Source organism: Musa acuminata, chromosome BXJ3-7 (assembly GCF_036884655.1).
Source record: "Musa acuminata AAA Group cultivar baxijiao chromosome BXJ3-7, Cavendish_Baxijiao_AAA, whole genome shotgun sequence".
Lineage (NCBI taxonomy): Eukaryota > Viridiplantae > Streptophyta > Magnoliopsida > Zingiberales > Musaceae > Musa > Musa acuminata.
The window spans coordinates 40,582,181-40,592,940 of NC_088355.1; the positions used below are offsets into that span (position 1 = coordinate 40,582,181).

At 39.1% G+C, this 10,760-nt stretch overlaps 1 protein-coding gene across 7 annotated transcripts; it reads right to left on the minus strand.

The window, feature by feature from the left end:
- Positions 1-3,290: 3,290 nt before the first annotated feature.
- On the minus strand, positions 3,291-10,567 carry LOC103992741 (polypyrimidine tract-binding protein homolog 2). 7 transcript variants are annotated; one of them, XM_009412567.3, is made up of 12 exons: positions 10,374-10,567; positions 9,736-9,983; positions 9,439-9,648; positions 7,896-7,958; positions 7,738-7,811; positions 7,558-7,653; positions 7,166-7,223; positions 6,917-7,006; positions 6,756-6,837; positions 5,487-5,599; positions 3,715-4,154; positions 3,291-3,614 (listed from the first exon to the last, which is right to left on the minus strand). In XM_009412567.3, exons 2-11 carry the CDS (start codon positions 9,919-9,921, stop codon positions 3,729-3,731), a joined length of 1,398 nt encoding a protein of 465 aa, XP_009410842.2. In that variant the 5' UTR covers positions 9,922-9,983; positions 10,374-10,567; the 3' UTR covers positions 3,291-3,614; positions 3,715-3,728. The 7 variants fall into 7 exon arrangements, with proteins under 7 accessions (XP_009410842.2, XP_018684576.2, XP_065016055.1 ...); XM_018829031.2 differs by lacking the exons at positions 9,736-9,983; positions 10,374-10,567 and adding exons at positions 8,567-8,658; positions 9,238-9,292 and having other exon boundaries at positions 9,439-9,521; XM_065159983.1 differs by lacking the exons at positions 9,736-9,983; positions 10,374-10,567 and adding exons at positions 8,567-8,658; positions 9,238-9,295 and having other exon boundaries at positions 9,439-9,511.
- Between the last annotated feature and the right edge of the window lie 193 nt (positions 10,568-10,760).

Sequence of the window (10,760 nt, forward strand, 5' to 3'; positions counted from 1 at the left end):
TTAGTGAAGTCTCAGGGGTCTATAGATGGCACCTCGAACCAAGCTTTTTTTCAATATGATTATTATCGTCAACTAGCATTAGTGCAACTCCCTTAAGTTGCTTCTTAGCTTTCCAATACCAGTTCTCTCGTCAGAAACTTTATCACCATATAGTAGGTCAACGCTATCACCCTTTATCTATTAAGTGTAGGTTGACTTATAATTACATTATATGTCGAGGGGTTATCTACCACCATAAATCTACTTAGTATTGTTTTGGAGCATGACTCATCTCTGAATGTGATGTGCAAATTCATAATCCCGAGAGGGGAGATAGAGTCGCTAGTGAACCTTGTTAGTGAAGAAGTCATAGGGGTAAGGTTGTTAGTCAAAAACTCGAGTTTTTGGAAAGCATCAAAGTAGAGGATATCGGCAAAGCTACCCGTGTCAATTATGACCCTCTTCACCCAAGCATTGATCAACTTTATAGAAACTATCAAAGCATCATTATGGTTTGAGTCAAAGTACTTCGTCTCTTCCTCCTTGAAAGTTATCTCCAAGTCACCCTCTATCCTTAGGAGCTTTTCAATAATAGCTTGGGCATAAGTTTTACAACTCGTGGAGTTATCCCCCCCAAGGCAGATCTACTGGTGATGACGTTAATATATCTTTCTACTGGCCCCTGAGGTCGAGGTGAGGGTTCTCGATGTTTTTGGATGAACTGCTCAAGGTGTCCTCGACGTATGAGTTTTTCAATCTACTCTTTCAAGTCACGACAATCCTCTATGTCATAGTTGTAATCCTGGCATAACTAATAATATTTGGACCCATCTTTTTTCATTGAGTCTTCATCGGGTGAGGATCTTTTAAAAGTCCCTTCTCTTTAATACATAGAAAAACTTCAGTTCTAAATATATTCAAGGGGGTCAGCTTGGACATTGGGTGAAGTAATTTTGATTATTCATTCCTCTTTCACTACAATGACCTCGAGGTCAGGATGGATTGTGGTCACTCTTGCTTCAGCCTCTTGCATTATTCCTCGTGCTTATCGGAGGCCATTGTCTCGGTGGCAATATATTAATTGGCCTTTCGAAGTACCTCTGGCACTATCATCGATGGTCTATCTACCAACAACCAAAAGAGATAAGAGAGCTTGAGCCTCATCGTGAATGTATGTATTATGAGCAATAGATGGGCATCTTCCATGCCTCGGATTTTATTAGTGAACCGAGTGACGAAGTCTGCAAGAGTTTCTTCCTCCTCTTGCTTGAGTCCAAGAAGCATTACCCCTGATGGCCTCGAGTGCACATTCTCAAGGAAGTGAAGTTTGAACTCCCTCATGAGTTAGGAAAAAAAACTGATGGAAAATGACTTCAGGCGGGCATATTATTCTTGTGTTAGGCCTCTTAACATGATCGAGAAGGTACAACACATGAAAGTGTCCGAAGTATCATACAATGACATTGGGCATGGAAAACTACAATATGCTCCATCAGGTCACCATTGCAATCGAATGTCTCCAATGATAGGAGGTGGAAGTTCATTGGAATCGATTCCTCCTAGATTTTCTAGGTGAACTGACTAACCCAAGGTGGGGTCAACTAGCACTTCCCCTTTGGATTGTTAGAACTCTCATCGTATCTCTTCCAAACATCAGTCCATAGGTCGTAGTTGGACCCATAAGAATTCCTTCATTGAATTATCAACTAGTTCTCGTATTTAGGTAAGGTAGAGTGGTAGCATGGCCTACTAAATTCCACAATTAGAGAGTGAAGTGCCCCTTGGGATGTTGGCACTATGTCAAGTGGGAAAGCCTTGATGGGTGCCGATGCTAATAATGGTTGAGCCATGACTACAATTGAGTTGGTGGCATTACCTATTAAGCTAACTGGGCTAGAAGTGAAACAATAACAAGTATCATACCCATTATTGTTTGCACTTGCTAGGTGAGATTTAAGAACACCTCGACGGGACGAGCAAGTGGCTTGGGGTCGCCCCTAGAAGTGAAAAGCCTAGGTCATTAAATAGATGCCAATACCGCATCGATATTTGTATTGAAGTGGATGCATCCATATGTGGAATGGGTAGCTATTGCTCCCTTGAGTAAAAATACTGTGGGTTAAGAGCAAAGCATCCTCTCTCGAGCATTCATTGAGAGAGTCAATGATCGAGAGTTCCTACAACATCAGATCCACTTTCTAGCGTCAAAAATATTAAGGGAAGAAATCATTGACGTCCTGGTCAACTTGACGTGGTCCGGACCCGAATGTGTAAGGTTATATAAGGAGCCTCCAAAGTGGAAACGCCAAGCTCCCGAGGTGCCACCTACATGAAGTTCAATGTCAGAAGAGGTTTCCCGACCTGGTCCCTCTAACACCCAAGTTAGTAGCCCGAGGTATATAAGTGCGGACGTAAGTGATCAAAAAAGATAATCTCATTCTATTGAAGATGAGCTTTTATATCTAGTTATAAAGAAATAAAATATTTTATGAAATATTCTATGGGGAGACACTCTCTAATCGCCTACAACATCCTTTCCTTGACCTTTTTGTTCACGTAAGCGATGAGGAATAATCCATAATTATCTGCTTTGAACCTTTGCTCACGTTGGCAGATGAATGAAGGATGACTTTCGTCTTCTCCTTTCCTGTTGAACATCACGTGATGAAGGATGACTTTCGTCTTCTCCTTTCCTGTTGAACATCACGTGATGATTACATACTGAATGATGATTAATCGACAACATACTCTCTATTAGTTATCTTTCCTAGGCACCTCTAACAATATGGAACGACTCCAAAAATATATCGTACATTAATCAAATTCCACGAAGGTTCCAAATCCTTGTTAAGGATTTTGACAACGATAGTTTCCATAACAATTGATTGCATACCTTCATCAGCAGCAAGCCGAAGGTCGTCGGGCACCGCAAACATGTTTGTGCAAAAGCTCCTAAGGCGGGAATCCTTACAAAAAGCTCCATCAATATTCAATATAAGCCAACCCACCTCTGCAGCCTCTACACCACCACAATGTGGGAAGGAGGGTAGGGGGCGTAGATTCAATAGCAATGCATGCTTGCCAAATCTATTTTTGAAACCAACTCAGCTAGCAAAGGACCAAAATTTTCATTCAATTTACCCGAGGGTCATTTCTGATCAGAAATAAAACTCATGCAAGCAATCCACATTGTTGAAGGTAGGTTTAAAAGCCATAGGCATGTCAAAAATCTAGTTGTGATCTAAAATGTATACAGATAAACCATCACCGAACACCGATAATGAAAGAAAAAGCAGCACGAAGCTCACGCATAGCACGCAAAAACAAGCGCCAAGGCTTTAACATTCCACAAGATAATCAGTACACGAAAAGCCCCAACACATAAAGGTAGAATAGAGGCTAGACATGGGCAAGTATCAAAGCTGTTACTGCAACAACAGACTTACAACTTATGTTTCCATGATACCTTGAATCCACTTTAAAGTATCCATAATGCAAAACTAGCTGACATACAAGAAAAATAAGGACAAGTAATCGGTTGATGACGGATATCATTCAAGCATAATAAGTCTCATGTTTTCGCTCATTACATGTACAATGCGTCCGTTGCAACTGAATCCAAACCAAACGGTAACCTGAGATAATGTGAAGCACAACTATTACAACAGTTAAACAAAGAAAAAGGAAAAGAGCGTAAAGTAATAATACAAGATTGGTTTTCTTGTGATATTAAACCTTGCGAAGGTCACTCAATGACCATATGGCTGCGGAGGCCGAAATAGAAGTTGCTGTCTCCGCTGACCAGGCAACGGCATCATGTGTGGAGCTACACCTGGAGGAGCTACATGTTGAATATGAATCTGATTGTGCAGATGTGGATGTAAAGGTTGATTGTGCAGATGTGGAGGTAAAGGTTGATTATGCAGCTGTGGAGGCAATGATTGGTTGTGCAGCTGTAATGGTGCCATTGCACCAGATCGTATGTCCCAACTAGCAGCAGCTTGAGGTACCTGAGGAAGTGAGACTCCATTGGAGATTGCCGGATATGGAATGCTGTTATATGAATGGACTGTGGCACCAGGCATGGGGACTGGCTGAGGACCAAGAAGTGATGGTTGATTGCTCACGGTAGCAATGTTTCCTCCAGTGTAGTCTCTGCCTCGGTCATTGTTGATCTGAAATAAAAGGAGGCAATATTTACACAGAAAGAACCACCACATGGCAACACAAGGTTTCCTATAAAAACTAAGCTACCAACAATATGGTGATACAAGTAACCACAGCAATCTACAAAGCAATACGAATTAAATACTCTAAATATGTAGGATGCTTCAAAACATATTCAGGTTCTGAGTAACACCTGAACTTTGTTATAGATGTAAGATGATTGTTTTGTCCATATATTGTTTATATATAAGATAATTATATTTCAAGATGTTAAATACAAGCAATTCGATATCCAATCATAACTAAAACACGCCACACCTACCTTGATTATTCTTGTTTTACCAACTCCTCGTTCTAAATCCAGATTTCAATGACAGGTAGTCAACCCAGTATCAAGAACAACACAAAACAGGCTTCAAATGGCATTCTTATCAGGAACTCAATTTTCTGGAAATAAGGATAAGTACCACAGATTTATGGCATCCCTTATACTTGGACTATAAGAAGTCATGTATATTAAGCAAATCTGGGCAGCAAATTCAGCTTGATCTGATTAGGTTCTAAATCCAAAGGCAATAGAGAAGGTCGTTTGAAGGCCACAAAATGATCAAGACATAAAAAAAAGTTGATTTTCTTGGTCAGGCCCTGGACTACTTTTGGCACTTCCACAAGAGACTAATGCTATTCCTCTTTCTGCATTCTGCAAGATCACAGCTATTCAGCAAAATGTTAACAACAAGGTTCACACTAAAATGACAATATAATATGGGGTTTTCTGATAAATTTAGCTAAGATCCGCTCCTTTGAAAAAAATAATTACCAAAATACTATTCTTGTTCCTCACCCTATATCAAGCATCCTCTGGCATTGTTTACAATTAATCTTTATTACATGTGTAGCAGAGAAGTGCAAGTTGCATTAATCATTTATCACAACATTTATCCTCCTCCCTCCTCTTCCTCCACCACCTCCTCAACTTCCTTTTTGGCTCCGGTACGAGATTGCATTCATTAATCGATACACTGCTCTTCATGTTAGATGAAGCTCGCAAAATCCTCAATAGATACACCACTCTTCAAGAGCTTGCTTGAAAACAATACCCATTTTTATATCCTCAGAATAAAGAAATGAATACTATTCTGTTTCTTATTTTTAGAACACAAATCGCCGAGTTGTCAGCGGAAAGAAAACCCAAGTATTACTACTCATCCTATCATAATAGAACAATACTTAATTAGCAAGAAGGTAAATAAAACTACTGATGTCCTCAAGCAAGTGGGTAGCAGGTTATGGAAACAGTCAGCCCAACAAGACTTAATTTCCTGGTGATCTAATATTACCTTCACATTAAGATCAGTGTGGCGTGAATAAGTCAGATGAAGCTTGCAAAATCCTCCTTCATAAATACAGTGTCCTTCAAGGGCCTGTTTGGCGATATTTGCAGTCTGAATATCTATAATGCAAGCATAAAACCAATCAAAGAACCACACAAGTCCATGTATTTATAAGAGAATTGATAGAAAACTCAGTTTTCACAACCCAGAGAAATGTAAATGGAGGAATAGTATATACAGGTAAAAACATGAAGAGTGCATAAAAATCACAGGAGCAGACAAGATTAAGCAGCTACTCAGTACTTCCCACCTCAGGATCAAGCAAAGCAGCACTACAATCTAGTTCAAATTAACTAACATACTTTAGAAAAGAGGCTACGGTAAGTTTGATCTCCTTTAAAGCCAATAATCAAATACCATCTCTCTGGAGGCAGAAAGTTACGAGAGAATACTAACACATAGCATAAGAATGTACATGACTATGATATATTTAGACAAATAACAATATGTCTACGTATGCATAATCTAATACAGGAAATTTCATTGAAAAAAAACATCAATCCATTGTGAATGAGTATTCCATTTATTTAGTCAAGATTTCAAAGCCATCCTGCTAAAAACCAAATTTAACCAAACAACAAAGTCTAGAAATCTAAATTGCTCCTTCCCATTTTGATTCAAGAGATACAAACCTGGACTAAAGGCCACCTAGAAGAACATGAACCATTCCTCCACTTACCAATAAGCTGCTTCAAGCCAAGTTCAGGCTCGCGTCTTCACCCATGGTATAGGATCAGGACTAAACTTTGAATGTTAAAAATCTCTTGAAGTTCATAGATATGATGTTACAACTTGTGAAGTTTTTATGCCTAGAATTTTAGTGCCACACATTCTTTTGATGCACAAGTTAATTAGTTGAGATAAATGTTAAGTGCATCTTAATCTTGTATCATTTCATCTTCAAAGCCTTCATGTTCATGTAAACCCTGCTAGGTATGGTTCATTCTGCTAAATCATGTGCCCTGCCTCACAGATATGCCGAGAGTCTTTGGGACCTAGTGCACCTTAAGGCTAAAACAACTATGCCCAATGAACAAAGGAACAATAACTTAGCAACCAAACAGCTCCAGCAACAATGTCACAGGCTCACAGCATATTCAGGTAGTGCTTCAAGATGATTACTAGGATATTAAATTAAAGAGTGAAATCCAATCAAACAAATACAGAATAACAACAATGTCACAGAATTTTCAAGAAGTGCATCAGAATAATTACCAGGATATTGAATTAAAGCCTGGAATCCAGCATTCTTCTCAAAAAGAGCAATCTTCTGAACAAAACCAAAAGCAGAAAATACCTAAGAATGAAAAATAGAAGAGTCAGCCATAGTTGCAGTTTAGCATTCCTCATTATGTTAAGAAACTACAATAAATTACCTCATGAAGAACATCAATGGTAACAGTATATTGCATATTCTCAATTGATGCCAGAAGAACGTTACTCTCTGGTTCTTGCTTCATGCCATCCTGATCAATACCAAATTTTACAGATAAATCAAAAGAATAATAATGATACAACACTATACCACATTAGACTTGATTTTGCTTCTCTTGTGACGTCACCCACAACATAATCAGCTTGACAATCAAATCACAAATACACTAAAATTCATCTATTTCTATTACCTGCCCAGCAATGTCTATAGCTGATGGGGCAACTGGAAGGTAAGGATTAGTGTAGTCCCTGGATGAATGCAAATAAACATGCATATGAATCAGAAAAAAGGGCAACGGACCTAATTTCAATTTTTCAAAAGGCAGATTTACAGTTGCAAAATAAATGTTTGTCTTTGTGCAATTGTGCAAGTACATATAGTATATTATAATAGAGGATACATTTGGGTACTCAACAAGAAAAAAACTCTTAAACTTCATGCACAAAGAGCAAACATGTGCATATGCTCCAGAACGAATTTTCATTTTTGGTGACAACCGTTCAGGCTGATTGTCAAAAATGGACTGTTCCAGACTTTGCTCACACATAACACTTAATCTAACAACATTACTAGGGTGTTTACCTGCTTCTGTGGCTTTGGAACTTCACATTTAGATCTGTATGTGCAGAAAAATTTATCTTGAGCGTACAAGGACCAACATGTTCTTGAAGCAAGTATCTGCAGCCAGGAAAATAAAAGATATTAATTTCCAAATTGCAACACCAGTGTATCTAAAAAATGAATCACAAATGACCACCACACCTTGGAATACTTCTTCCATCAAGAGCATTTTTTGCAGAAGATGCAATATCAGAATCAGAAAATTGAACCAGTGCCTATGGACAAGAGAGTGGATAATGATAAAGACAGAATTGTTTTATAAAAAAAACCTCAAAAGTTAAAAAGGAGGATAGTATCACCTGGAAACCGGCTGTTTTCTCAAAGGTAGCAATCTTATGAACAAATCCAAAAGCAGAGAATACCTAAAATACCATGACTCTTAGTTTGTTGAAAATGATTGACTGAACGAGCATGAGAATGTCAAATGGTAACAAAGTTACACCTCCTAAAACAAGACCAGTGCAAAATACTCCCTTAGAAACAAGAAACCAATACCATACAAGATAAGGGATTATATGAAGTTCCACAACCTCAGAATGGAACGAATATACCATGATTTGTAATGCTACAACTATAAAAGTATGAAAGAGTATCCTCTAGGGTCAAAGGCTAGCCTAAAGGAAGCAAGAGAGGAAAAAAGCGTAGGCTCGATTGTTATTGAAACATGACAAGTCTAAGACAAGTATCAATAAACTTGTCATTAGATATTTCAGTAAATATTCAACGTAGGTTGACAATGTTTACTGAGAGCCATCAAAGTCAAGCAACATGTGGAAGTAATTAGAAGTTCCAATAGATATGATCAAAAATTTATTATTTGAATAGGACTCAGTGAACTAATGGCTGGAAAGCATCTCTCTTATCAGACGCATGTAGAAAAGTTCTAACTCAAGAACAATTACAATCACTACCCACAAGGATTTAGGTACCAGCACATACTGGAAACTCCATGTCGGACTAAGTTTCATACCACTTTACTGCCGGGAGAAACATTTGGATGACTTCCTCCACCTTTTTCCATCCATCCTTGGGCCTCTCAAATTCAGAATTTGTTTCTGGCAACTTTACAACATAAAAAAGTGGAGAAAGATACCAGATCTAAGTCAGAAGTGAAATTTCTAATGACAATACCCAGAAAGAACTTCTGGAGATCACAAGAATTATGCAATCAATTGCCAAGTCAGAGGAATCAAGAGGTGGCAATAAATAGTGTCATTATCTTAGTTATCTGCTTTTGCAAGTAGATAAAGTTTCCAAAAGCTAATTTTGCACATTATAAGATCAGTGTCCATACTTAAATTATGCCACAAAATTTATGACCCAAGGAAGAATCAACATACATTCATAACACCGATAGCACAAATTAAATACTAACTAATTACTAATGTAGATTAAAGAAATTGTACCATGTAAAAGAAATTCGCAAACAGATGTCTCACAGAAAAGGTATGCCTTAAAAAGAGAACCTAAAGAAAAGACAGGGTCCAGGGGAGAGAGACAAGAAAGTGCTCAGCCCTAAAGGCATCGAAGTTAAAGGGAGGGAGGGAAGGGATAAGTAACAGTTGAAAGCAAGGAGGAAATGGAGAAAGAGGGGAGATGGAGAAAGAGGGGGAAAGGGAGAGGGAGAGAGGACAAACACACATGCGCTTTCTCCCGATGCCAAAGGCTGCCATCGAAGAAGATTCCGAAACAGGGCCTGCTGATCCATTTAGATCATGTCAAATAACAATCATAAGTACAAACAGAGAATTCTATCACATCAAATTCTTCCATAATAAAAAAAGTGCCCATGTAGACAATCAACTGAATGCTTGCACACAGTGATAGCTCGATATCTCTTACCAGGTGTAAAACATCTATGCTGACATCACCAGCTTCAACACCCTCAACAGTTACTAACAAAACATTGCTTGCAGCATCTGCCGTCACCTTATTATTAACTATTTCCTGCCTGTTGGAGTACTGAAGATATACAGTCTTTCCTCGTATTTGTGCAGGCTCTGCTGACGAGGCATAGTATGAGATCATCGCTATGGCTTGATTTAGATCTGCCTGCATTAAGTAATTCCAACAGAGCACAGAAGAAAGTCACTCAGACATCATTAAAGTGCTAAATGCTAAACAATTGTGAGTACTCACAAACTCGATGAATGCCTGATTCCGATTTGCTCCAACATTGCACTTCGTTTTGACAATCGTACCAAACGGCTTTCCTAATTCAATAAGTTCCTCGTCCGTGCACTCCCATGGCAGATTTCTTAGATGAATTACTTTCGACGGTGGCTGGGTGTATCGGAACTGCGGTTGACCAGAGATAGATGACATTGTGCTGCGGCGACAAGAGATCTAATGGAAGCTTACGTATCACGGTTCGGCAAACAAGATCACTGCTACACAAAAAACTATTTTAATGACAGGATCGACCGTGCGAAAGATTGCACGAGCATTACGAAGTGTGCTGCGACGTAATATTAGGGTAAAAAGATCAACTTGCAGTTTTGTTCCCAATAATCACAAAGTGCTGTGACATCGATTCGGATTCAAGGTGCCTAAAGAAGCATCACATTGAAATCCAAACTCTATGGAAATTAGATCAACTGGCACATGAAAATATCCCAAATGAGGCCATGATGTTGTGATCAGGAGGGAAGACAGAGGACAGAAAGAAAAGAACAGAACTTGTCAAGAAGACATAATTCTCATAGCAATTCCCCAAATCCGAACGACAAAAAAGGGATCCAGCGAAAACCACGCAAAGAAGAGCATTTTAGAGCTACCTGGAGCGGAGCCTGAGGAGATTCCACAAGAGACGAAAGTAATCGACAGAGATGAAATGCCTTGGAAGAAATGACCCACCGCGATCACCCTCTTCGCTTCTCCTTCCGACGATCGTTATTGGAATACAGAGTTAGGGTTTCTTAATTGGGTTGGCGATGCCGTAAAGGCGACGTTTCGCAGTGTATCTCGTCGGTGACGTCGGACCGGGATTCGCCAACGGTCCAATATAACTCGGTCCGGCCCAGCTGAACCAGCAATTTATGGCAAACTACTCGCATGCACGACTGTGTCTCTTTAAGAACCAAGTTTGAGTCATTACATAGTTGGAAAGAACAACTCTGAATTCTGCAATCCAAAAGTCTGATAGAACTTACAATGCTTTTGAA